This window comes from Leptonotus elevatus, chromosome 3, assembly GCF_054856555.1.
Source record: "Leptonotus elevatus isolate MCC_2025b chromosome 3, RoL_Lele_1.0, whole genome shotgun sequence".
Classification (NCBI taxonomy): Eukaryota; Metazoa; Chordata; class Actinopteri; order Syngnathiformes; family Syngnathidae; genus Leptonotus; species Leptonotus elevatus.
The window spans coordinates 20,500,342-20,527,982 of record NC_141241.1 but is presented as its reverse complement, the minus strand read 5'-3'; the positions used below and the strand labels follow the sequence as shown (position 1 = coordinate 20,527,982).

Here is a 27,641-nt window from a genome sequence, read left to right as displayed (position 1 = left end):
TCCTCTTGACAATACAACATCAATTTTCAGTGGGGTTCAACTAAGTCAGGGGAGTTTGCTGGCCAATCAAGTGCTGTTATTGCTATTAAAGCAGGTATCGGTAGTTCTAGCTTTGTGAGCAGGTGCCAAATCCAAACATCCAGGTTCTTTAGCAAATTATTTTGGAGACCTTTTCTCTTGGAGGGAGTCATTGATCGTTTTCTGCACAACCAGCAAGTCAGCTGTCTTCCCCATGATTGACAAGTTTACTAAACCAGACTGAGACCATTTAAAACCTCTGCAGTTGTTTTGCATTAACTAGCTGACAAGATTAGGATACAAGGAGCGTATAATGTTGAACTTTGTCGCAATATTCAAATTTGGTGAAACATTGGATTTGTTATTTCCATTTTTTGTGTCTTTCTTCCATAATCATAAAATTTGAAACAAATAAAGACTTTTGTAATATTTCACTTTGTGTGTGATGAACTAATGTAGTAGTTTTACTTTTTGAAACTGATTATTGAAATACATGGACTTTTTCTTGCTATTGTAATTTTCTGAACGACACCTCTATATATGAATTTGTATGGGTAATTTGGATATTTTAAGTAGAAAAGATTCCGTAGTTTTAGCTGTTCTATTACAGAGTTTGCAAGGCGACTTTGGGCAGTCGAAAATTAAATGACAGGCTCAGAATGCCAACAGTCGCTAGCCCTTGCCTGTGGAAAAGGGGAGTATCGTGTCAACAGAAGAATTAAAAAAAGTTTTGTGTTTGTTTTTTCCCCCCAAAATAAATGTTTGAGATGAGAATGACCTATGAAGTACTACATTTTCTACATCTTTCATCTTGTGGCCATACTATCATGGGAATTTCCGATCTTGGAAGGTGAGAAAGGTAGGGCCTGGTTCCCAGTAAAATCCCATTTGAGAACTGACAAGGCAAGTTGGGTATTCTCATGGCCACAAGTTGAAAGAAGGGCTATTTTACCCTTTATAGGCGATGCTCATCTCCCAGATGTGTTAAAAAAAAAAGAAAAAGCATTTTGTAATTAAAGGCAATGAGTATATATACACTGATGCATTCTGAGCTCTCAGGCTATTAGGTTAGCATCTGCTTAGCTGCCTGCTACCAAGCAGCTATTTGCTGTCTGGTCTATGGGAAAGATCGCTTGTGTGATTCATTTGATTTTATTTGGTTGTACATGGAACAAAAATTGGAGAGTTGATGGAACTTTACGTCCGTTTCTACTCCTTTTTCCCACAGGCAGCTCCGTGAAAAGGTCCGATTTGTGAACATATGACATAATGAATAATGATTAATGATACACAAAAGTTTGCCTGCCCCTGAGCTCTCAGCGGTTCCGTTGCTTGATTTAACGCAAATTGACGCGGGTTTCGGGGACGCTTCAGAATGTGTGCAGCTTTAACCCCAACCCACGAACGTCACCGCCAATTTAAAAACTCCGGATGTTTGTCCAAAGGAGGTTGCCGTAGTACTACTTCCGCTGCAGGCAGGACAACTTTTTTTCATCTTATCATACGAATTTGACAAATATTTATTTCCAAATCGGTACTGAATGTACTGCAGCATCGACACAGTACGTCCACCACAACTTTGCTGCACTAAGACATCACTAACTAAATCTTCGTGATGAAGTAAAAGTGCACGTTGCAGCTTCTCGGCCCCATAGACCTAGCCTAGCTTGGTTTAGGTAACAAAAGAAATGCGTTTGTTATGAACGCGAAAGATCAAGTGTGTTTCAAGTGTTGTGTTTCATGTGAATAAGAGTAAAAGAAGAGTACGAAGAGGAACTTGTTGCCAATAAACGAAACGAACGAGCGGCAGCATCAACGGTCGTTGTCTTCATGTTGCCTCGACTTGTTACACGGAAAAGGTTAGTACATGTATTGCTCTCACATTTGTTTTTAATTGAATCCTCGTTAAGGTATTACATCTCATTTGTCATTAACATCCAATAATTATTCTGTACGTCGTGGATATGATGGGGCGTAGCTAGCATTTCACAAGTTTTTGACCAGAAAGAGTATGTGGGTGAGGGTTGAATTAAAATTTTGACATCTCCTTGTCAGTGAGCTTTTCATTGTAATAATGATTCCGCTCTATGTTACATCACCTTTAAATTTGTCGTAAATTGGCCACATTATCAAGATGTAGCATTTTTATTAATCGAGCCAGCTTGTTTGAAAAGTCGCGAACGAGGTGTGCCTGAAGAGAGCATCATCACATTTTACTTAATTTAAAAATATTTGTTACTTAAACATTTTTTTTGTTCATCTATGTATGCCAGCGACGTAGAATGATAGGCAGAACAATTAAATGTTCTTCCGTTGGATGACATGGGATTATGGTAGGTAAAATTTCTAGTTTTGTGATTGTCTAAAAGTGATCTAGTCTCAGGTTAAAAAAACAAACAAATTTTTTTTACTCATTAAACAAAATCTATGTAAATGCTTAGTCTAACTGAGACAAATGTTTGAACACCCTATTCCTAAGTAACTGGTTTTACCCTCTTTGGCTGGTTAGTTTAGAGTCATTGTCATTTTGCACGGTCTAATTGTGCTTCTAAAATCTATTCCAAAATTAAAATCAGGATAAACAATGCACAACATTAGACTTTGCTGCTGTACTTTACCAAACCTCATGTCTTTGTCTTCTTGTGTCCTGCAGACAACAGTGAAGAAGATCATCGCCCTGAGTAGCAAGAGTGGTGTTCCAGAATGGAGCAGCAGGAGCAGGAGCCCGACCCCATTAAAGAGGAAGAGGCGCTAGAGTTCTTACACATTAAAGTGGAAGAGAAGCCAGAGGCCCTGGACATTAAAGAAGAAGAGCAGGAGGATGATATCACCAAGGTTTTATTGACTGGTGACATTGTCAAGAGTGAAGAAGGTGATACTGACCACGAGGAAGGATCCCAATTAAACAGCCTCTTAGCTCCAGTCTCAGATAGTGACAACAACATGACACCCCAATCTTATGACACTGATGATGATGATAATGATGATGATTGTGATGAACAACACTCTCCATGTGATATGGCGTGTCACACCGACAACAAACGTGTGAAATGTTCTCAGTGTGACAAAACATTTTTTAACAAGTCATCATTGAAAACTCACACAAGAACGCATACAGGCGAAAAACCTTTCGTCTGCTCAGTTTGTGGTAAAAGATTCACCCAAAATGGACAATTATTAGCACACACAAGAACACACACTGGAGAGAAACCGTTTTCCTGCTCAGTTTGTGGTAAAAGTTTCTCTAGAAAGGGAGATTTAAGAACACACAAAAGAACACACACCGGGGAGAAACCTTTTGTCTGCTCAGTTTGTAGTAAAAGCTTCTCCAAAAAGACAAATTTAACAACACACAAAAGAACACACACTGGGGAGAAACCTTTTGCCTGTTCAGTATGTGGGCTTAGATTCACTCAAAAGACAAATTTAAAAACACACACAAAATCACATTCTGGAGAAAAACCTTTTGCTTGCTTAGTTTGTGGAAAAACGTTTTATACAAAGGCAAGTTTAACATCACACACAAGAATTCATGATGTAGAGAAGCCTTTTGATTGCTCAGTTTGTGAGAAAAGTTTCTGTTCAAAGACAAATTTATCAGTGCACACAAGAACACACACTGGAGAGAAACCTTTTGCCTGCGTAGTTTGTGGTAAAAGATTTTCTAGAAAGACTCATTTAACAACACACACACGAACACACACTGGAGAAAAACCTTTTGCATGCTCAGTTTGCAGTTTACGTTTCAGTGTGCGTTCAACATTAGCTCAACACATGGGAACACACACTGGGGAGAAAACTTTTGCCTGCTCATTTTGCGGGAAAAGATTCACGCGTAAGGAAAAATTAAACATACACGAAAGAACACACATTGTAGAAAACCATTTGGCATGCTCAGTTTGCAGTGAATCATTCTCGGAAAAGACAAGTTTGACAGCTCACACAAGTACACATGTTAGAGAGAAACCTTTTGCCTGCTCAGTTTGTGGTAAAACATTCACGCGTAAGGAAAAATTGAACATGCATGCAAGAACGCACACTGGAGAAAAACCTTTTGCATGCTTAGTTTGTGGTAAAAGATTCTCTAAAAAGACAAGTTTAACAACACACACAAGAACACACAATGGTGAGAGACCATTCGGTTGTAGTGTGTGTCATTTAGAATTTAATGATACACTTCATCTTAAGAAACACAAGTGTGCTGGTCACAAGAGCAGCACAAGTGAAGCTGCAGAAGAAACTGAGGCTGTGTTGGACATTGTTGACGCCTTTCCTACTCCCTAATCACTGTATGGGGATTTTTTTTTTTTACAGTGGGCTATATAGTTAACTCGTTTGTCAAATGGCTTGATAGCATGTCCAATTTTTTTTTTACCCCTTTCCTCTTCTCAGTCCAAGCACTATACAACTAAATGACAGAAGGAATCAAATTAGTGTGCAGAAATTTTTTGTTGTACTGCCAAGTCATCAAATGTGCCTTGACAGGAAAAAACGTTTTATTTTGTATTTACACACATTTCAGACTTTGTCCCTTTTTTAAACGTTTGACTTGAGCAGTCTTTTCCCAAGAATGACGCAACAAAAAGGTGACTATTAGCTATTCTCGTGACAAAAGTTAAATAAAGTGAGTCTCTACGTTTGCTCCAATAAGTATGTGTCTCTGAGTTATTGTCTGACAAGGAGTAATTTAGACACTCTGCACCTCCAACACTATATCGGTGGCAGCTGTAATTTGAGTGTGTGTGCACTCCAGGCATTTGGAGCTGTTTTCTTAGATGTTTGAACTGGAGGAATCCATCGTACTAGTAGCCTACAAGAGTCAGAGTTTTTCCGCATACCACTAAAGACATTCCACATTTTGGGAAGAGCTGGTGTTGAGGATGAACACCAGAGAAAATGTTGCTACACGCTCTATGTCTATGTCATGTGGGTGAGGAAATCTAGGAGCCACAGGATGAGTTGGTCATCCTGGTAAAAGGAAGAGGACGGAGGAGAGTATATATGGGCCAGCATGTGAAGGTGAGGGTGTTGAAAGCCGAGGAGAAATCAGCAAACAAGAGTCTGTCGGAGGCCTTCGGTCACCCAAGTTTTTGTAGAGCACGTCTAGGAATTATGTTTTGGGATTTGTATCAGCATTATCACACTTCTGGACACCATAATCATTGGATCATTTTGGCTACTGCATAGCTGTGAACTGTCAGTCATTTAGTAGTGCATTACCGACTGCAAAGTGAAGATCTGTACGTAAACAGTTAATCCTTGTAAATTTGCGGCTATCTGTAGGTCAAACATGTAATGACAATGCTGCACCTGCGGGAGGCACTGTTGCACAATTGTCTTGTCTGCCGGTGTTTTGTTGTTATCAAACCGTGTTTGTTCTATACTATGTACATATTTATGCCATGTAACAGACACGTTGTCGTTATTTTTGTGTATCTTGTGTATCCTGATAATTAATTTCAATAAACGTCCCTGTCTAGTCTGTTAGTATGTTATTATTTGGTCTTTTTCGTCGTGCTTTGTCTTTGCCTTTCCCAAATGAATTTACAATTGAATATTTGATTTGGAAGTAGATTTGTCTTATTTTTTTAAACACTTTATTAGTTTTCTAAACGCAAAGTTAAGTTTAGATATTTAGCTTTGCGACTGTGACAGGAGGTTTGTCCAAACGGGTTTGCCGTACTACGTTTTACTACGTACTTAGTTTTCGTTATGGCAGCTCGTGTTTCACGAAATAATTCTTCCCGGATTATTACAGAACTTTCTTAAACATCGACGCAGAACGTAAAAAAACCCCACCTCTTTTCTGGATTAAAATATCTATCATTAAATCTTCGTGTTGGAATAAATTTGTACCGATGCACGTTGTTGAAGCTGACTAGATTCTTGATCTACCCTAGCGATTTAGCTAGTCGCTAACAAAGAGACGCGTTTGATAGCAACACAAGTGTTAAGATTACCATCGGGAAATGTGTGCAAAAACTGTAAAAGAAGAGTACGAGGATGAACATTGCTGGACAAAAGAAGAAGAAGAAGAACCACAACGTCGACGACTGGATGACGTTTTCAACAAGCCTCAAAAAGCTGTGTTACACAGAGCGGGTTTGTTCACTCATACTCTTGTTATTTATTTACACATGTGCCAGTCATAAGAAGACTGCATATACTGTGGCAAAAATCAAGCACGTCAAGTAGCCTTCATAATTGTAGTTTTATTCCATTCTACTTTTGCATTTTATGCACGTTCCAAAGTGGGTCGACGTTACTGTATGGTTATGCTTTTGTTCTGTTAATTTTAACGGGGACATTTGCAAGATGTAAATGAGATTTGTCTTAACTATTCCATGTGTGTGTCTTTTTATGTCCTGCAGATATTGGCGAAAAATATCTTTCTCCTGAGCAACAGGACCCACAGTCCCCTCACAATGAGGAGGAAGTGAAGGATGAGCTGCTCCACATTAAAGAGGAAGAAGACCCAGAGCTTCTGCACATTAAAGTGGAAGAGGTAGATGTGGAAGCCTTCACAAAGTTTCCGTTCATTTTGTCACCCTTGAAGAGTGAAGACGATGAAGACGAAGGTCAAAGTGCGGATCCTTCAAGCAGCAGTCAATACATGACAACAGAAGCACAAGCAGACAGCCTCTTGGCGCCACTATCAGATAATGACGACACCGTGTCAAAGTCTCCTGATACTGATGGCGATGAACAGTCTGATGATGATGATATGACATGTCACACTGACAACAAACGCTGGAAATGTTCTCAATGTGGCAAAACCTTTTCCAGCAAGTCATCATTGGAAATACACATGAGAACACACACTGGCGAGAAGCCTTTTGCATGCTCATTTTGCAATTTAACTTTTAGTGCTCGCTCAGGATTAATTCAACATACAAAAACACATACTGGGGAGGCTTCTTTTGTCTGTTCAGTTTGTGGTAAGGGCTTCATTTTAAAAGAAAGTTTAATAAGGCACACAAGAACACACACTGGAGAAAAACCGTTTGCCTGCACAGTTTGTGGTAAAACATTCTCTCAAAGGGGCAACTTAGGAACACACATGAGAACACACACTGGCGAGAATTGTTTTGCCTGTTCTGTTTGTGGTAAGGGTTTCTCTTTAAAGGAAAGTTTAGTAAGGCACACAAGAACACACACTGGAGAGAAACCTTTTGCCTGTTCAGTTTGTGGCCAAAGATTCTCTCTTCGGGGAAACTTAAGAACACATGCAAGAACACACACTGAGAAGAATTCTTTCAACTGCTCATTTTGTAGTAAAAGCTTCTCTATAAAGGAAAGCTTAACAAGGCATACAAGAACACACACTGGAGATAAGCCCTTTGCCTGCTCAGTTTGTGATCAGAGATTCTCTCAAAGGGGAAACTTAAGAACACATACAAAAATACACACTGGAGAGAATTGTTTTGTCTGCTCTGTTTGTGGTAAGGGTTTCTCTTTAAAGGAAAGTTTAGTAAGGCACACAAGAACACACACTGGAGAGAAACCTTTTGCCTGTTCTGTTTGTGGTCAACAATTCTCTCAAAGGGGAAACTTAAGAACACATGTAAGAAAACACACTGGGGAGAATCCATTCATTTGCAGTCTACGTCCTAAAAGTTTATCTAGTAAGAATGTTACAACAGCCAATTTTGCCGGCGAGACTAGCAGGGTTTAAACAGACTTAGTGCTATGCTGTAAAAATGTATACTTAATACTGAATAAATTGAGATGGTGGATTTGATGGCGATGGTGTAAAAACTTTAAACCAATAAATTCACAAGTGACAAAAGAACCATGGTGGTGTGCACTTTATCGCCAGGAGAGTTTCATACTTGAATTATTGTATTTGTGGTCAGTGGATTGATGAATAAAGTCCCCACTGACCATATGAGGGCACATGTAGTGTTACTGTATGTAAACAGATGATAACAAAATGTTGACTAGCTGGGGTGAGCTTTAATTTGAGTTTTCAACATAACTCCTCGAGAACGACTGACTGGACGTAGCTTGACAAATCATCTAGTTTACACATGCTGATGATGACATCACATAATAACGTACCATACGTACAACATACCATCCTTTCTTTGAGTCACTTGGACTCATCATAATCAGCAACACCATTATACATTACCATTTTCTTAACTAGACAGAACATCAATAATAATTATATATTTTAACGCACTCTACATTTATAAAATAAATCTCAAAGCGCACACTTTGACTTTGATTGAGCTCACCTATTTGGGTCAGAATTTATTAGAAGAATGAGGGGCTTATGATCACCCTGCAAGGTAAAGGAGTCTCGGCCATATAAATATCTGCAAAACTTATCACAAACTAAGACTGTGGCAAGGCACTCCTTTTCAATTTGCGTAGTCATTACTGTGACCAAAAGAGAAAAAAATACTTTGGCCCCTGCAAGTTTTTGTATTATACCATCAATAATGAGCAAGACATACTTCTACCGCTTCATTGCTTCTTGAAGTCCACACCGAGTCTTGGTTGGTCTTTGTTCTTTTTGGGCACAGCAACCTTTGGAGCAACATTGTTATGTTGGTTCGTTTGATTACCACGCAATCCAGCTCCTTCTTCACCTTTTGAAGCATAAGCACAGACACATACACGCTTCGCAGTGGTCATGCTGTATGTTACGGCAGCTCTTTCAGAGTACTACGGTCAGTTTGTCGACTTTGGCTGAAAATTATTACGATTATTATTATTTCATTCTCGTTTTTTACTCCCTCTGTGTTCAACCAGGCTAATTGATTGCTACGGCCACAAGTCGACTCGGCAGGTTTGTGATTCTTTTATCTCATTCACTTTAAAACTTGTATTTATTTTCCACCTTGTAGCAGCTATTGGTGTCCCACACAATTCACTTTACACCCTGCAGATGTCTGTTTTCTTCAATGGGGTCTTCAATTTTTCTTTATATATATGTAAATTATACTTTAATTGCGATTTAGAGAGTCAGCATGAAGATGTTCCAATCCTGAATTCAATTTGCAGACTGAACGGAAAGAAGTAAGTCAATTTTATTTATATACTGTAGCTTTTCTCACAGAGAGGACTCACAAACTCATGCAGTCATACACATTTAAAATACAGAATTATGGTTATTTATTTATTTATTTATTTTATAGCTGATAAAAGTTATGAGATTTAAAAAAAAAACACAAATAAATCAAATTGAATGGAGTAAAAAAAATGTTTTTATAAAATAAGTCTTCCTAGAATGCCTGCTAAAACAAACGTTTTAACTACTTTTTAAAATTAAAAAGCTTTTTCGCCGGTGTGCATTCTTGTTTGTATGGTAATTGTGCCTTACGAGCAAACATTTTCCCACAAAACCGAGCAGGCAAAAGGTTTCTCTCCAATATGCGTTTTCATATGATTTGTTAAAGTAGACCTTTGAGCTACTCTTGTCGAGCAGGAACAAAGGTATCTCTCCAGTGTGTGTTCTCGTGTGTGCCTTCAAATGTCCCCTTTCATTCAACCATTTCCCACTAACTGAGCAGAAAAAAAGGTTTCTCTCCAGTATGTGTTCTTAAGTGCTCACTCAAATATCCTTTCTGAGCAACTTGTTTTTCGCAAACTGAGTAATTGAAAGGTTTCTCTCCAGTGTGTGTTCTCGTGTGGGCATTCAATTGGCCCTTCTTTGTGAATCTTTTACCGCAAATTGAACAGCTAAAAGGTTTCTCTCCAGTGTGAAGCATCATATGCTTTTTCAAAAAAGACATATACACGAATGTCTTTATTGGTAGCAGCTAGCAAGCTAAGCTAATCGGTTATGTGTCAGCTTGCACCGACACAATCTTAAATTTTAAGCCTTGCCCTTATGGATGATGTTTTACTACAGTATATCTGTATTAGTGATATGATGATGAGGCTTAAGAACATTCAGTACCAACGGATGAAAACTATTGAAAACGTTTGATTAGCCGAACGGACACAGTTGGATTTCGTCATTGCTGGATTGAATTATTAGGTGAGCATAATAATAGCAGGATGTGTATTATGTCTCTGTATGATATTGCCAATTTAAACTAAAACGACCTATGCCTGTATCATCCTTTATATTGTGATTATTAGATCAGTTCATGACCAACCTTTAAGACCCTATCGATTAATAGATTTTAAAAAAAACATACAAATGTTTGAAAATAAATTGCTGAAAACGTCATAACATCATTGTGCTAAGATCTCTGTATTGTACACATTATGCATACACAAACCCAATAGAACATTTTCAGTTTTAAATAAAGCTAAACATTCAGTTACTGTATATATGATTTAGAGGTAATAACTACAAGTTCAATCAGGGCATTAATGACTCATTAAAACAAGTGAGATAACACATATCATCCACTACACTAGACGGCTGCTTGGATCACACTTATTCACTCCTATTGCAGGTAAAATGATTAAAACAAGCATGTACACAATAGTTAAATTCCTCTAAAAGTACAGATCATGTACAAAGTTAATATTTTTCCAAAACAGGCAAGTGTTAAGAGATAGAGAGGGGAGTAATAATTTTGATCCTGTGTGGATGAAAGAAAATCATAAAGAAAATCTAAACGAAGGCCAACAGTTCTAGTTTTTAAAAGGTCATTTAATATGTAGATTGTAAAATTATTCCATCCTGAAAAAAGGACAGCTAAGATAAATCACCAAGTATAACATTCAAGCCAAGTGTATGTAAACTTCTGACTTCAAATGTAAAGCTGTTAGAATTAAAATATAGAAGAAAGATTTTGACCACTATTACCATTTGAAGACTTGTATTTTATTCAGGATCACAAAATATATTTTCCATCTCACCACACACAATGTACAATTTATTTACAGTAAGCTTTATTTACTGTTGCTTTTCTCACTATCACACTTGTGCCTCATCTGTCTCATCATCGTGTGTTCTTGTGTGTGTTGTCAAAGTGCGTCTTTGAGAGAATCTTTTACCGCAAACTGAGCATGCAAAAGGTTTCTCGCCACTGTGTGTTCTCATGTGTTGAACTAGTCCTGTGCTATCAATGAAAGCTAAGTTGCAGACTGAACAGGAAAAAGGTTTCTCTCCAGTGTGTGTTCTTGTGTGTGCTTCTAAATTTCCCTTCTGGGTGAAACCTTTACCACATACTGAACAGACAAAAGGTTTCTCCCCAGTGTGTGTTCTTGTGTGTGTTCTTAAATGTGCCTTTAAGGAGAAGCTTTTGCCACAAACTGAACAGGCAAAAGGTTTCTCTCCAGTATGTGTTCTTATGTGGCGTATCAAACTTCTCTTTATGGAGAAGCTTTTATCACAAACTGAGCAGGCAAAAGGCTTCTCCCCAGTGTGGGTTCTTGTGTGTGTTCCCAAATGTACCTTCTGAGTGAATCTTTTACCACAAACTGAGCAGGCAAAAGGTTTATTTACAATGTGAGTTTTTCTGTGTCTTCTTAAGTTTCCCCTTTCAGAGAAATTTTGACCACAATGTGAGCAGGCAAAAGGCTTCTCTCCAGTATGTGTTCTTATATGTGTTCTTAAGTTTCCTTTTCCAGAGAATCTTTTATCACAAATTGAGCATGCAAAAGGTTTGTCCACAATGTGTGTTCTCGTGTGTACTCTCAAGTTTTCCTTTCCAGAGAATCTTTTACCGCAAACTGAGCAAACAAAAGGTTTCTCTCCGGTGTGTGTTCTCATGTGATTTGTCAAAATTATCTTTCGAGCATATATAACGCCACACACTGAGCAGGTAAAAGGTTTTTCCCCAGTGTGTGTTCTTGTGTGAGTTACCAAATGTCCCTTCTGAGTAAATGTTTTACCACAAACTGAGCAGGCAAAAGGTTTTTCCCCTGTGTGAATTCTCTCATGTTCTTTCAAACCTGACTTTGAAGAAAATATTTTCTCACACTCATAACATTTCCAGGGATTTTTGTCAATTTGATGTGCCGCATCACCTTTTGAATGTTTATCATCATCAGTGTCAGAAGAGTGTGTTGTTATGTCACCGCTGTCAGATAGTGGCGGAAAGAGGCTCTCTGCTTGGGACACTCCATGGTGGTCTCCATCACCCTCTTCTTCTTCATCATCTTCACTCTTGACAATGACAGTCAAGGGAAACTCGGCGACAACGGCCTCCTGCAATTCCTCTTTAACGTGAGAGGGTTCTGGCTCCTGCTGCTCAGGATGAACATATGTTTCAATGACATCTGCAAGACATAAGAAGACAAACACACAAGTTTTGATTGACTGTACTGTTGTCTATAATTCTAAATTTCCGTAAAATCTATATATAAATAGCATTGCAATATTTGACTCAATGTTCTTTACAAAGCATAATAGATAACTGTTTGTGCAGGGTATAAATAACGCAGGTGATAGTGAAATTAATTTAAGCATTTGCACATTTTTACACACTGGTTGAAAAGCTCACCTTTGTCTGAAACATCATCAGCCAAAGTAGGGGTTACACTGGTCAGGCCACTTTGTCCGGGCACTGCTTAAAACATACAAATCACATTTTAAAGTGGGTTCAAAATTTATAAACACTTACACTTAATTTTTTAGAACGTCTCGAACGGCAGTTATAAAATATAAAGCTATAAAAATATAAGCTAAAATGTTTTAATAACTACTGGCAAGGGCAGAGTTAAGAAACTCGAATACTAAGTACGTTTAAGTCACATTTAAGACGCTGTGATTTCTATTTGTTCTGCAATGTGTACATATTCATCGATACCACTAGTATTTTTTTAATACAAAAACAAAACAAAACAATGACAGATAATTTTAAAGAAAGACCTATATATGACAGTATAGTGTTTTTCCTTAATTTGCATGAAATTACTGGCAATTTTCTATTTTTCAAATTTCTAATACCTGATCAAAAAATGGCCATAAGAGGGCTGCCGATATCAGTATCGGACGGTCACCATAGCGAGCAGATACCTTGAAATAAGGCCAGTTATCGGTACTTGTCCATCCCTAATATACATACAGTATTCTTTAATTTTTTTATGCAATATCGTGAAAAACGGCAATCGTGATCACAAAGTATATTTTATATATATATATATATATATAACTCATTATCTGTGTGAGAATCATGCAAAAACAAAAAAGCAATATTAGCAGTAAATCAAACCATGATATTAAAACTTCCATCAGATATCCCCAAACTTTTGACTGCAAAAGGGATCATACTGAAGCATCACAGTCAATGAGAACTGAACATTGAAGTCACATTTCAGAATTGAAGCTAAAACTATTTTTTAGGAACAGGCCCTGCTTTTCACTTCATATTAGAAGCCACTTTATCTCCAATCTTTCCTCTCCTAATGGGGATTTACTTTAGTGTATTTTTACGGATCACGCAGATTCCTTATGCCCTACGATCCCAAGATGCTCTTCAACTGGTTGTTCCAAGAATGCGAACCAGATTAGGCTAAAGGGCCCTTTTGCTTTGCAGGTCCTAGTTAGGTGGTTACCTGAGGAGAATTTAAGACTGTTATAAAATATACAGAAAGCCACTGCAACAAAAGGTGCAAATGCGTCTAATAACTTGCCTGTAATCTGAACCTGTTGTAAATGTTACAGGGTTGTTTTTTGGTTGTTTTAAACTCTTGTCTTTTGGCTCCCTTGCTTTGCCAGATCTTAACAAAAGAGCTAAAAGTATACAAACCTGCTCTGTTTAACGCACCCTCGCGCTTCTTGAAAACAACGTCCAGTAGTTGACGCTGTGGCTCGTTCTCTTTTGTTCGAACAAAAATCTCCTCATCCTCTTTCTTTACACTCTTTGCACACATTTCCACACGACAATCACAACTCCTTCACCTCACTTGATATATGTTTAGCAGTGTGTCGACAAAAAAGGCGTCTCTTTGTACGCACCTAGCAAGCTAAGCTAAGTTAAGTTAAGTTAGCCGGAGAAGCTCCAAATTGCACCGAGACGTGTTTATCTGGACACTGATTTAGGAAATGTTTCTCTCCAGTTAAGTAGTGACGGCAGGCTTCAGTTTTACTATTAATTTGAGACGAATTGTTCGGTGAAGCGCGCTATGTTTAGCCAAAACATGCACGGAAGTAAAGCTGCATTGAAACTTGTACGGCGACTCCACTTGGACAAACGAGATTCAAACGTCAACTTGCAAATTAGAAACACGATTAACACATATTTACGACAAACTTGCGAAATGTTAGCGCTATGAAGAATACCAGGCTCTTGCAATTTTTTAATGATAGAAACAAACATTTATTAACGTTTATTAAAATAATACACTATTGCACAATGAAGTGGAATCCTCAGTCTCAAGTTGAAGACATGGTGGAACTTGGAAGACAACAGTTTCCATTTGTATGAATTAAAAAATGTGTAAATGTAAAACATAACAACATTGAAATATTATCAATCAAACCTGGATCAGCTAAAGGGAGGGTTTAAAAGAGGGGGGTTTCTTCTTCTTTTGGACATGTTATTGCAACAGACTCCCCCGCTGACATCTCATTTATATCCGGGAAAAAAATGGCTGGCGGGTTGAAACCGTCGTTTATTGAACCCCGTCGATTAATAATGTTTTTGTGGAATATGAATTACGCAGAAAATTCCACCCGTTTTTATGCAACTCATGGGGCGTCCAGTTTGACACATGCTGTCAACTGAAAACGACATCACAGGGCCTATGATATTATTTTACAAATGTTACATGGCCAAACCCAGAAAACAGGTAAACCGTACCAGCTGCCAGATCGTATCGGGGTCGCCTAACGAACACGTTACGCTAAAGGCTTGGCCGGAAATTATCCAATTGACGTCAAACATTGGAAAGAAAATATTAAAGATGATATGATAAAAATGTACGGACTGAAATTGTAAAAAAGTAAATAAACCCAAAAATGTAAACGCAAGATATATTGAATAAATAATAAAATAATTTGAATAAATGATAAATACACAAATAAATTGCCTGACAAATGTTGTCAGTTTAGATTGTTAATTGTTCCTATTATTAAGACTGTTTTTGTGATGTATTGTGATTGTGAACATCTGAAAAAGAAACCGACCCAATATTTTTTTTCCCTCCCACACACACAAATACAAACATGGACATAGGCAGTCAATCCTGTAGCGTGGCGTAATCTGTAATCTGTAGGCAGCCCGATCACATTTGCTACCGACATTGTGTCCATTGCCTGAGCACTGTGATGTCATTTTCAGTCAACAGAAAGCAAGTGGCAAAATGGCCGCCCCCCTGAGACGGGTGGGTTTCAGAATACCGTATTTAGAATAGTGGAGACTCATAGAACATATTATTGTAAAAAAAAAATGTATGACTTGACTATGGAGGTAAATTTGGTGCAAAACTAACTTGTGCAAAAAATTTGTACCTGTAGAAAAAAGTCTAAATTTGTATCTGTAAAAGTCGTGATTTGTATCTGTAAAAAAAATGTGTGCCTGTAAAAAAAAAAATTGTGTCTGTAAAAGAAATTTGTACCTGTAAAAAAAAAATGTGTATGTGTAAAACAAATTTGTATCTGTAAAAACAAATTTGTACCTGTAAAAGTCATGATTTGTATCTGTACAAAAAAAAATTCGTACCTGTATTAAAAGTATAAATTTGTATCTGTAAAAGTTGCGATTTGTACCTGTAGAAATGACAACTTGTAGTCAAAGAAGTCGCCACTAGGAGTCACAAGTGGTTTTTCTGCTGCTGTTCAGTGACGTGAGTTTTGCCCCATTTCTCGCGCTACAAATGGAGCAAAACTAATTTGTACTTGTAGAGCGCCGTGATTTGTACTTGTAAAGAAGGGGGCGGGCTCTGGTGAATGAAGGGTTGTTTTGACCAATCAAGTGAGAAGGATTTGAGCGGATTGGAGCGCAACCTCATTGGTTTAGCGAACGACGGTGGCGGGACTCGCGGAAGGATACAAGCAGGACACATCGTCGCCAACCAACATACATATTAAGAATACTTCAGTCGACTGAAGTATTCTTCCTCAACATACATATTAAGAATACTGAAGTATTCTTCCTCAACATACATATTAAGAATACTGAAGTATTCTTCCTCAACATACATATTAAGAAGTATTCTTAATATGTATGTTGGTTGGCGACGATGTGTCCTGCTTGTATCCTTCCGCGAGTCCCGCCACCGTCGTTCGCTAAACCAATGAGGTTGCGCTCCAATCCGCTCAAATCCTTCTCACTTGATTGGTCAAAACATCCCTTCATTCACCAGAGCCCGCCCCCTTCTTTACAAGTACAAATCACGGCGCTCTACAAGTACAAATTAGTTTTGCTCCATTTGTAGCGCGAGAAATGGGGCAAAACTCACGTCACTGAACAGCAGCAGAAAAACCACTTGTGACTCCTAGTGGCGACTTCTTTGACTACAAGTTGTCATTTCTACAGGTACAAATCGCAACTTTTACAGATACAAATTTATACTTTTAATACAGGTACGAATTTTTTTTTGTACAGATACAAATCATGACTTTTACAGGTACAAATTTGTTTTTACAGATACAAATTTGTTTTACACATACACATTTTTTTTTTACAGGTACAAATTTCTTTTACAGACACAAATTTTTTTTTTACAGGCACACATTTTTTTTACAGATACAAATCACGACTTTTACAGATACAAATTTAGACTTTTTTCTACAGGTACAAATTTTTTGCACAAGTTAGTTTTGCACCAAATTTACCTCCATACTTGACTTCTCATTTAAATAATTTAATCATGCATGGAAGTGCACGCACACGTGCGCGCGCACACGCGCACACACACGCGCACACACACACACACACACACACCTAACATAGGCAATAGAGCATGTGTGTGACATGTCAGCTGTTTAAGCTGGTGATCATGATTCTCTGAGAGGAAGTGTCTTTTGAAGAGGAAGCGGTGTCCGACTGAGACTTGTACGTCAACGCCAAAGACCACAGGAACACAAAGAACCCTTAAAGAGAGATCAATATGATACTATAGTGAATAATATGTGCAGACATTGAACCACAGGTTCTCAAAATGGGAACATATTAATGTAGAGAAATTCTTTAGGTTGACTTCCTCCTTAAAGGAATGGTCTTTTTAAGAACAAACTGGGTATATTTTTTAGAATATTGTGTCAAAAATGTGTATTTTCTAGATTTATGTTTTAACTTGACTTGATTGGCATTACTATATGAAGGGGACTTTGGAAAAATGGAAAAATTATCCTCTGTAAAGTGTCCCTGGCCCAAAAAAGCTTGAAAACCCCAGCATGTTTTTTTTTACTAACTGACCTTGCAGCGAGTTGAGCACGGTGAAGATGTAGACGCCCAGCAGTGAAACGTAGGTGGTGCTAGACAAGCCAAAAGGTAAGCCCAGCACGCAGCTGAGGCCCAGCACGGTCACGCAGTCCTTCCACAACCTGCTGACCTTCTCCCTGGTGCCCTTCGGTCCGAAGTCTTTTGCGCCGCCTCTTCGCAGTTTACACAGCTTCAAGACCACCAGGCCCAACATGCAGGAGTTGAAGAACACCACCAGGCATGGGAAGACCACCGTGGTGGCGTAGGTGACCGCTTGCCTATGAAGGAAATTGCTGCTCATCCAGCACCTGTTGGTTGGTAGAATAATTACACTGAAAAATTGGGGTTACAAAACAAGAAAAAAAGGAATGGAGTGCAGAATATAGGACTTCATTTATGTAAAATTATCTGCAATAGAACAGGAAAATTTCATTTGCAAGAATTCTTAAAACAAGTAGAGTGGTCCCTCGCTACTTGAGGTTCACTTATTGCCCCCCCCCCCCCCCCATTTTCAATAATGAGTACCCCATAAAATTCTTTATTTATGCTGCTATTTTTGTCCTTTTTTGTAATATTTGAGTAAATATCAACAGCTTTTTTTTTTCATTCAACACATTCTATTACATTTTTAATCAAAATATACAACATTTGGTAAATTAAGAAACATGTACCCATGGTAAGTTAAAAAAAAAAAAAATCTTCTTTTAATTCTTCTTAGCAAGTCCGTGTCCCATCACTGGTGATCTATTTTTAGAACTGACGTGTGTCACAATTCCTCTACCTCCCTCCCACATGCGTGTGCGCTTGCAGGAGAAGTAGAAAAACTTAATTGAAGGCAATTAACTTCAAAGAGGCTTCTTTGCAAGCAACTCCCTGCAAGAAGAGCTCATTAAGGTGACAGACTGGTATTGACCTTGTGCACCTGACGTCACCGCCCTCATGGGAACGCCCCCTCCTGGACGCTGGACGGCAAAAGAACCACTTGCCTGTATTGTAACTATTGAATCTCATACAGCGTGAAGTCCTTTATCTAATCGATTATCTTATAAAATGGTCACATCTTGCTGTGCGGTCGGTTGTACAGACAGAGAAAGGAGTAAACCAAATGTTGCTTTTTATCGCATACCTACTAATGAAGACGAACGATGTCGATTGATAGCAGCAATCAACAGAAAGGACTGGCAGCCCACAAAGTATTCACGGATTTGCAGCGATCATTTTTTTGCAAGGTTAGTATATAAATGTTCATACATTTTACTAGTAAACGTACACTCTAACAAAGATTGCAACAGAGGTGTCAAATTACAGCTTAATTTTAAAGTGTACCTTTTTTTTAATTATTATAAAGTGCATGTTAAATGCACTTAATAATAATGTTTAATAATGGGGGATTTTGTCTTTGTGCTTGGAGTTTTTTTACTCTGGAGCCGGAGTCATATTCATGAAATTACCGCATAGCTTGCCACTACGATAGTCATTTGTTCCATGCTAGTAAACTTAGTAACATAACATCACAGCGTTTCAGTATAGAACGGAATGCGTAAAAATAAGTCAGTTAGCATGATAAACAAGTTTTACCTTTGCATTACGAGGTATACTGACCCCCGTTGTGAGCGTAGCATCTCGTCCCAGAGACCCAGCCAGCGACAAGCCCCGGTGTAAGGAGAAAAGCCGGCATTGACTACATAATGATATCGGTTGTGTGCTGTGAATTCCGGCAAAGTCTGCGATTTGATTAACTTGGTAAAAACAGCAGGAGACAGAAAGTAAGGGGCTGTTTTCAAACTAGCAATCTCCAACTGAAGTAAATATCGCGCTCTATGAATCCCGACTAAATGTGTCACTTCGACTGACAGGCGAACTTCGATTGAAGTAGTAGATTCCATGGCTCTATGGGCAATAATAACTTTTAATTTGTAAAATAACAGTCGCTAAGTCGCTCCGGGTCATGTCCACTTCCATTCAACAATCATTTCCCTCTGCCGTCCGTCATAGGGAAGTCACATGATCACGTGACGTCGGTGCAAATGGTCAACTAAGCTAAGATTACTCATAACAAGCAATAGAACTTCTATAAGAAGTTATATCTTATTAAGATTTTGAAGGGGGAAAATAGGCTCATTTTGGTTGATTTAAGCATATCACCCTCTGTTTGTTTGTTTTTAAATTGAGGCCCTTAAGCTTGTTTCAATTATGAAATTCAGTTGAAATGTCATGAGGTGGCCTCCGAAAAAGTCTAAAGAAGCATTCCTGAAAAGAAGCCAAATTGGTTTGAAGCAGCAATTTTAGGCTTTTTTCAAGCTTGTCCTAGAGATAAGTACCATTAATTCTTTTTTTTCTTCTTCTTTTCTTGTACAGTATGATGGTTAGCCATCATTTCTATTTCTATTATTTCCAATGGGAATTGTAACAGTTTAGAATGTTTCTGTATGTATACATATACAATATAATAAATGACCAAAACCAGTGATGAGGATGCTGTCTTACTTACAGTTGCATTGTGGAATTGTTGTTGTCAGAGTCCCGAATTTCCAGCGTGTATTTGCCATACAGACCGGACACGCCACATATCAGAGCAATCAGTGTGGGCACACCTGAAGGGAAAGAAAAATATTGTTATAAATAAATGTCAACATTTATATTGAGAAGACTTTATTTTTTTCTATGGAACTCCACTTAACAAGACTGTACAGTATTTTGTATACATCATTTGCCAGCAAGTTGTTGCATGTGTTGAAATGCATTTACAATGTATTTAAAAAAAAAGTGTGTTTTAAGTGTGAAAGATTTATATGTGTGCTCACCCCAGCCCACCACACTCAGTTTGAGCAGGTATCTCCTGATGTAGATGTTGAAGACGCGCACCAGCAGGAGGTAGAGGTGGAAACCCTCCAGGGCCGACCAGCAGACGGTGGCCAGCAGAGACCAGTGCAGAAGGAGGCCCAGACCCCCGCACAACCAGTCCGCTGGCTCCTCAGCGAGCTTCCAGGCCCACAAGCAACACAGCAGGAAGCAGAGGTGCAGGCTCAGCAGCGCCCCCGTCAGGTGCATGTGCAGGGCGACCGCTCTTTCTGGCTTCCACTTGCTGAATGAGACAGACGTCATTGGAATACTGTAGCTCAGTGGTTCTCAAATTGGGAGCTCCGGATCCCCGTTGGTGATCAAAATAATAGGAAATAAATTGTATTGTATCATTAAAAAGTGGGACTGGTGCATCAGTAAAACAAACACAATAATCAAGTTACTCCTCCTGACCTTATCTTTGGGACAATTAAAACCTCTGATATTATTGTGACGTGTCACAGTCATATTAATCTGACATCCCTGCATTAATAAAGTTTTTTATTTTTTTTAAGACTATAGTCAAATTTTATGTAGAATCCAGTAATTCCTCACCTGGTTGCAGTCCGCTATTTACATATTTGTGAATTCATCTATTCTCATTTGGAACCTGTCCGCCATTATTTGCTGAAAAACTCACCACTCCGCCTTTTCTGTGCTTTAAGATGGCTCCAAGCACTGTCTAAACAGCAACTGGTCCCAAGTATGACTAAGTGATAACATTTTACTCAAAAGACAAGCTGTGTATGTTTGGAATGAGCTAAATTTAGCCAGGATTATTGGTGGAACCTTGAAGAGTCTTTATCATGTGTATATATGGGGTATATAACACGGAGGAGGCGGGACTTCCGACTTCCTGGTTTTCACACATCAGCTTTGTTCCCGTTTCCTGTTTGCGATGTGTGGGCCGCGTCCCAGTTCTTGCACCTTTGTGCCCCTCTGTTGCGCGTTCCCGTCGACGAGTGCGAGTATGTAGTGTGTCTGTCTCAGTTGTCCGAAGCATTGTAGAGAGTTGATGGCGGGAACGCGCAGTTGGGGGGGCGCAGATGTGGGGGTGCGAGTGTTGGAACTCGGCCATCAGTGGCCGGAAACGACACTGATGTATGAAACCCAGAAGTCGGAAGTCCGTGGCATCTACCCCATACTAGGGGTGTCAGGTGATTAAAAATTTTAATCGTAATTAATCACGACTTCAATAGTTAACTCAAGATTAATCACCAACTTTATATCTGTTCTAAATGTACAATAAAATATAACTTTCATACACTTGTTAACATAAAAGTGATTTTTTTTTTTTTACTAATAGAAATATGGCTGCATCTTTTAGTCATTGATACAGGAATTGAATGATAATTCATAAAATTTAGTTAAAATAAAAAAAGATGTACTGTAAAAAACAAATATGATATTGATTGTGTTAAGGTCACTTCTCTGCCACTCGATGGAATAATTGCGTTTGTAAGACATTTGTGACAGCTTGGTGCATTTTTATTTTCATATTAAGAGCTATCTAATTTTTAACAGAAAGTAACTTGTGAAATTCTGAACATTTATAAAGTTGTAAAAATACAACTTGACCCGAGTCTCCACAAATATATGCATTATTATTAAATTTATTACTGCTAAATTTGGAAGTGGACGTGTCTGCTGCGTTGCGACTGGAATTCTCCCAGTACACGCTTTCCAAGTAAGGGGGTGGTCATTAATTGTGCATTAAAAAAAAATTGTGGCATGAAAGGAACTTTAAATTAATTTAAAGTTAGGCACTAATTTTGACACCCCTAATATACCGGTATACACACTTCTGGTGCATTTCTTTCCAAATCAAATTATCTATACAACATTTATTTTTAAGGGTAATGTTGTAAGATGAGTTTGAAATGATATTAAACTGTTTTAGAATAATAGTTTGCGGACTATTTAGTTTAAACTATTAATGTAAAATTTATGAAATATTTGTGTGTGGGGTGTGTACTCAGTTATTTTTTCAGGATACGCAATAGGGCTTGGCCTCTTGCCCCCGTGAATAGACGAGACCTACTGTAAATGCTTTTCCGAAATGAAGCGTGCAATATAACAAAAATAGTTGTATGCTATATGACCTTCTGCCTTGTTAAACTTTGACTTCAATATCAAGACAGTACAATGGAAAATGTGACTTTTTTTCTCAGTAGAGTACTATTTTCATCTCGCACAAAAAGTGAATTTGTTTTTGTCAACTTTATAACTTATTGTTCTATTAAAAAAACAAAAAAGCTCGAACGGCTTTATTCTTATAACGTTGGAATTTTAAAAATCTAAAAAATGTGGATTTGTTATAACTAGCATGACTTTTATTATGTTTAATTGGCGTTGTAGATGACTTGCTAAACGGCTACTCAGACTTCTTCCACAATGTAAAGTAAGAAATAGTTGAAGGACTGACTTTAGACACGAGTAGATGATCAAGCTGATGATGGTGAAGACGACCGAGAGCGCTGATCCGACGTATGTGATCAAACTCAGGTTGAAGGCATCCTCTTTACTCAGCGAGAGATCAGGGTTCTGTTTAAGGAAAAGTTCAGGCCACGTTAGATTGCCTCTGATTTCTACGAAAACAAAAGTACACTACATTCATGGAAGACTGCAACTGTCTTAATGTTTACAAAAACATGTAGGTAATCTTCACGTTGGCAAATTTTACAAAAACAACTCTTGTGAATGCCTTTGAGCGGCTCATCGAACATCTGTGAAGAGATCTGAAAGTCGAAAAAATCCTCATTTGACTCAAATGAATGTTAGGTTGTCATCAATTTTTAAAACAGAAAAGAAGAAGGAAAAAGAAGGACTCTGATGTTTACAAAAAGCACATATGGCCTTGGCGGAGGTCCAAACGTTATTCTCTTGACCTGTACAAGTTAGTCTGTTTCTCGGTCATACATTCACCTCATGTTTCCGAAAATGTGAACATTTGTGGATGTGTGTTTTTACCACAAGTACAGCAAAGAAGCTCAAGTGGTTGCAACGACAAATGAATTCACTCCCAGTGTTGCTGGTGTTACAGCCAAACTTGCTCCACTGACCTAAAATATATGCAAATGCATCAGCACGGTGGCGGTGCTTGGAAAAGAAGACTCAGACGTAAGTCAGAGCACATTACCCACCAGTTCCGTCTTCCTCATTTAACTCCTCCCAGAACACACAAGTCCCGTCGGCAACCTGAAACATTTGCTTAAAATGTTAGAGGACAGTCGATGGGGATTGAGTGGCCTCACCAAATGCACACATGATTGATTTTTACCTTCTTGCTGTATTTGAAGGTCAGCGTGATGGGTTCTGGGAGGTCCTGGAGCGGGTGTAAACCTGCCTGCACCATCAGGACAGTTTCCCCCAAAACTGTGCCTGTCAGGCCAGGAGGGCTGGGGAGAAGTCTTCTCCCTTGTTTTCTACTTGAGGGCTGTGGAATACAGTACAAAAGTAGGCCAGTAAATAAAAAGCCAAAGAACATTTCTTTGTTTGATTTAGATTTGTCTATGTGGGTGAGTACAGTACAGTAGATCTTGAGAAAGCGCTTCCTTGCTTTGTATTTGATTCAAGATTGATTGAACATGAAAATAGAATCCAAACCTCTCACTTCCCTTTCATCTAAAATTGCCCCAAAAATATTGTACGCTCTCTACTGACCTTGAAATATGTGCTGTTGATCACGGTGACCACCACCGAGACGTGGTCCCTGGACTCGGACGTTCTGCTTCTCTGGAGGGCTGACGACGGGATGTGAACGGCATGTTGCAGAGTCGGGCGCTCCTCGCTCTGATTGCCATTCAAGAAGAAATACGCAATATTAATTGCTGATTGATCTATGTCTGATCTGAGTCCATTGTAACATCTGGGCTTGATTTTTAAACACTCGTGCCAGACTGAATTAATTAAATTGATGCCTGATTTTGAGTTGATTGTTCTATTTATGCCGGATCTGACTCAATGGTCACATCCAAGCCGTATTCCCACTCAATAATCATGCATGCATAACTTTTAAATAGCCACGAAAACCGGCACTAAAAGATTCTTTGTTCAGTGAGTGACAGTCAAAACAAAATGAAAACACATTAAAAAAATCATCTTACCTCTTTGGAAGGGTCAACAGTTCTTAAAATGAAGCCATTACTGAATCGCCCTCTCGGTGTGCACTTAACAATCCGCTGCTTATAGCACCTTCAAACACAATAGTTCATGTGACATGGCTTCATAAACTTCTATGTTATTTAGACCAACATTTAAATGTTGTTCTAATACACTTTGTGTGGTCCAAAATAGAGGGAAATTTGTTCTAATCTATTCAAGCATACAGTGGTAGGTTAACTTGATTTTTGACAGGCCAGACTGATAAAGAGCCAGACAAGACATCATTTGTATCACTTCTGTGTTTCCTACGCCTACACCTGACGTCAAAGTCTGAATCACGACTTTACTTCACTTTTATTTCATCTTACTGTACGGTACACACTGACGTCATACTATGTGATTTATTTATTTTTAGTCGACTATATTTTCTTTCTTCTCATTCTGGTCTGAAAATGTGAATCCAATTGTTTTCAAATAGTTTAAAAAAATATGACAATTCCTTGTTGAATTTACTTTTGGTATATATTTTTTAATTTAAAAAAAAGATGTTTAAATGGTGGATTTAAGGATTGAATGTGCTATTTATTGATCCATTCATTCATCATTCCATTGACTGGGAATAGTATCACTTTTTGAGACACCATGTACATTGTTAGTATTGAACATATGATCTGCGAATGCGCTTAAAGGAGGTTACCTGGTCCAGGAAATTTGAGCATGGCAGTCAGAGAGGACGTTTTCACAGACTGTCAAATGTGGGACAGAGATGGGGAAGGTCAGAGGCATTGAGAAGAAATACAGAGATTATGGGGAGGGTCCACTCACAGTTTTTCTCAAAGTTGGGGTTCAGCTCGGTACCGGTAGGGAGATTGTTGGACTCCTGGGAACCTTAACACCAACGCAGAAGAAAAGGTTAGAATGGGGTTGGGAAAAGTAGAGATTTCTAAATTAAATTAAATTATAATAAAATGAAAATCACAATTTTATTACAATGATTTATTGCAAATAATAAAACCGAAAAAGTGAAATAAATAAATCTTGTATACATTTAATATTTATTATATTAAATATTATGTTTTTAATGATGCCTATATTAATTACAAATACAATTACAAAATATAATTATTGTTTTTTTTAAATGAGATCATTTAAGATTTATTTGCAAATTATAAAATGAAAAAAGTGGAAAATATGAGCAATTTCTAAACTTTAAACAATCTTTTAGAATACAAAATAATTTTAAAGATGTATATACACATATACACATAGTACATATATATAAACGTATATATACATATATATATATATGTATATATATATATATATAAATATATATATATATATACATATATGTATATATACATATATATAAATATATATATATATATATTTATAAATATATATATATATACATATATGTATATATACATATATATAAATATATATATATATACATACATGTATATATATATATATATACATACATACATATATATATATATATATATATATATATATATATATACATATATATATATATATATATATATATATACATATATATATATACACAAAAACATGCACATATATGCATATACTGTACAGATTGCTGGTGTTGGCCCAAATTTTCATAAGCCATAATTTGGCAAATTTGATATTTTTTCAAAAATCTATACTTTTGGTCAGTCCACACATGTGAGTATAATTTTTTACGAATTATTTATCAACCTAAAGTGTTGAAAATGGCTTGCTCTCTTTGATGATGCAAATAATGTTACTGGTTGAACAAACATGCCATTTTTGAGTCCCTTGAAAAGTGACCATTTTGGAGGTACAATATTTTGGCACAACGCCAACCATATATACAGTATAATTGCTTCATGAGTTAATTTAGTTATAAAAAAAAAAAAATCTTCAAATGACATGTTATTACGCTGCTTAATAAAATAAACATAACCCCTAATTCAAGGGTTGCGGGCGTGTTGGAGCCTATCCCAACTGTCTTTGGGCAGTAGGCAGGGTACACCCTGAACTGGTATTAAAATAAACTTTTACACAGTTTACACACAAAGTGCAATTTCTTGAATTGAATGACATGGTCCATCTGTTTGTTTTCCAAACCAAAAGGACAGAAAAGTAGGGTCACAAAAAAAACACAGAGCACCCGGGAGGATTCGGACAAACTCACCCTCAACAGCGTAAGAGAACGCGAGCCAGAAGAGAAGGACAAGCACTTGCATCACGGGACCCCAATCCGATGCCGACATGTCCTCGTGTGACGTGTGTCACAAGAGCCACATCACTATAAATGAAACTGGTGCCGAGAGTGGGAGGACAGGAAGTGATGCGCAAATGATTTTAAAAATTTTTTTTTAGCAGATCTGCAGGAAATGTCAAGTGTACAAGCACACAACACCTGTATTTTAATAGTTAGAGGTAGTGTGGTAGTTATGTTTAATTGCCATTGTAGGGTCCTTGGAAAAAGTTCTCCAAAAAGTTTAAGAGCACATTGCTTTGCTTGACCCCGTCTTGATCGCCCATCTAGAACCAAAAAATGATTAAACATATGTCCAGGAAAAAAATGCTGATTTTGATGTGCGAGTGTTAACATCAGTCGAGAAAAAAAAGAGGAAGTTTCCTAACACGAGGTGTGTTTCAGCAAGAAAAACCACAGAGCTGCTGGCACTTTGCTGGTTAAGCGAAACTCGGAGCACATCCTCTTTGTGTACGCAAGAACTCAGGCATGTCCAAATGTCAACTAAAAAAAACCAAAGTAAATTTACAGGATGTTAGACACATTTTTCATTGTCAGAATATTAAAATATTTCACAAAAAAATGGCAATCTAAAAAAAACAAGCGTGCATAAAAGTTTTCTGTACATATGTTTTATTAATGCGTTTGAGTCCTTTGGTGTGTTTGTTACCATAGGTTGTTTTTTCATGGAAGTTTTTATGATGTAATTCGTTTTTAGGTGTCTCGAGGATTTTGTGTGCGTTTTTGTGTTGCATAAAATTTTTAGGGGCGGTGTGAGTTTTTCATGAGTGAGTGGTATTTTGGTGAGTGTGAGAGTTTTATATACAAGAGGCTTTTTGGTGAGTGAAATTTTTTTTGTGTGTGTGTGTGTGCTTTTGTCTTTGCTACATTGTGGGGCCCATACACACGTGTTTTTCCACGTTTAACTACCATTGTGGGGATCAACTTGAAATTGTGGGAACATTTTGGTGGTCCCCACAGGTTCAGAACTATTTTTGAGGGTCAAGACTTGGTTTTATCGTTTAGGTTTGAACTGGGTTATGGTTGAGATTAGGGTAAGGAATGGGGGTAGGCAATCATTTTTGATGGTTGACGTTAGGGGAAGTGGCTAGGAAATGCATCAAGTCAATGGGGGGGGGGGG

General features: G+C 37.8%; 4 protein-coding genes across 6 annotated transcripts; 2 read left to right on the top strand and 2 right to left on the bottom strand.

Moving 5' to 3' along the window:
- Window positions 1-1,471: 1,471 nt before the first annotated feature.
- LOC147177385 (uncharacterized) lies at window positions 1,472-4,668 on the top strand. The gene is made up of 2 exons (XM_086072127.1): window positions 1,472-1,877; window positions 2,672-4,668. Exon 2 carries the CDS (start codon window positions 2,722-2,724, stop codon window positions 4,300-4,302), a length of 1,581 nt encoding a protein of 526 aa, XP_085928253.1. The 5' UTR covers window positions 1,472-1,877; window positions 2,672-2,721; the 3' UTR covers window positions 4,303-4,668.
- Window positions 4,669-5,729: 1,061 nt separating this feature from the next.
- LOC147177384 (uncharacterized) lies at window positions 5,730-8,153 on the top strand. Its single transcript, XM_086072134.1, has 2 exons — window positions 5,730-6,120; window positions 6,390-8,153. The coding sequence occupies exons 1-2, from the start codon at window positions 5,988-5,990 to the stop codon at window positions 7,691-7,693; spliced, it is 1,437 nt and encodes a 478-aa protein (XP_085928260.1). The 5' UTR covers window positions 5,730-5,987; the 3' UTR covers window positions 7,694-8,153.
- A 2,635-nt stretch (window positions 8,154-10,788) lies between these two features.
- LOC147177383 (uncharacterized) lies at window positions 10,789-14,095 on the bottom strand. Of its 3 annotated transcripts, none has more exons than XM_086072129.1 (3): window positions 13,683-14,095; window positions 12,435-12,500; window positions 10,789-12,210 (listed from the first exon to the last, which is right to left on the bottom strand). In XM_086072129.1, the coding sequence occupies exons 1-3, from the start codon at window positions 13,804-13,806 to the stop codon at window positions 10,904-10,906; spliced, it is 1,497 nt and encodes a 498-aa protein (XP_085928255.1). In that variant the 5' UTR covers window positions 13,807-14,095; the 3' UTR covers window positions 10,789-10,903. The 3 variants fall into 3 exon arrangements, with proteins under 3 accessions (XP_085928255.1, XP_085928256.1, XP_085928257.1); XM_086072130.1 differs by having other exon boundaries at window positions 12,435-12,497; XM_086072131.1 differs by having other exon boundaries at window positions 12,435-12,497; window positions 13,701-14,095.
- Window positions 14,096-16,487: 2,392 nt separating this feature from the next.
- Window positions 16,488-26,778, bottom strand: LOC147177382 (adhesion G protein-coupled receptor G3-like). The gene is made up of 13 exons (XM_086072126.1): window positions 26,434-26,778; window positions 25,071-25,133; window positions 24,943-24,991; window positions 24,248-24,335; window positions 23,805-23,933; window positions 23,422-23,577; window positions 23,285-23,339; window positions 23,112-23,203; window positions 22,567-22,685; window positions 20,105-20,385; window positions 19,792-19,894; window positions 17,295-17,608; window positions 16,488-16,969 (listed from the first exon to the last, which is right to left on the bottom strand). Exons 1-13 carry the CDS (start codon window positions 26,510-26,512, stop codon window positions 16,854-16,856), a joined length of 1,644 nt encoding a protein of 547 aa, XP_085928252.1. The 5' UTR covers window positions 26,513-26,778; the 3' UTR covers window positions 16,488-16,853.
- Window positions 26,779-27,641: the final 863 nt, after the last annotated feature.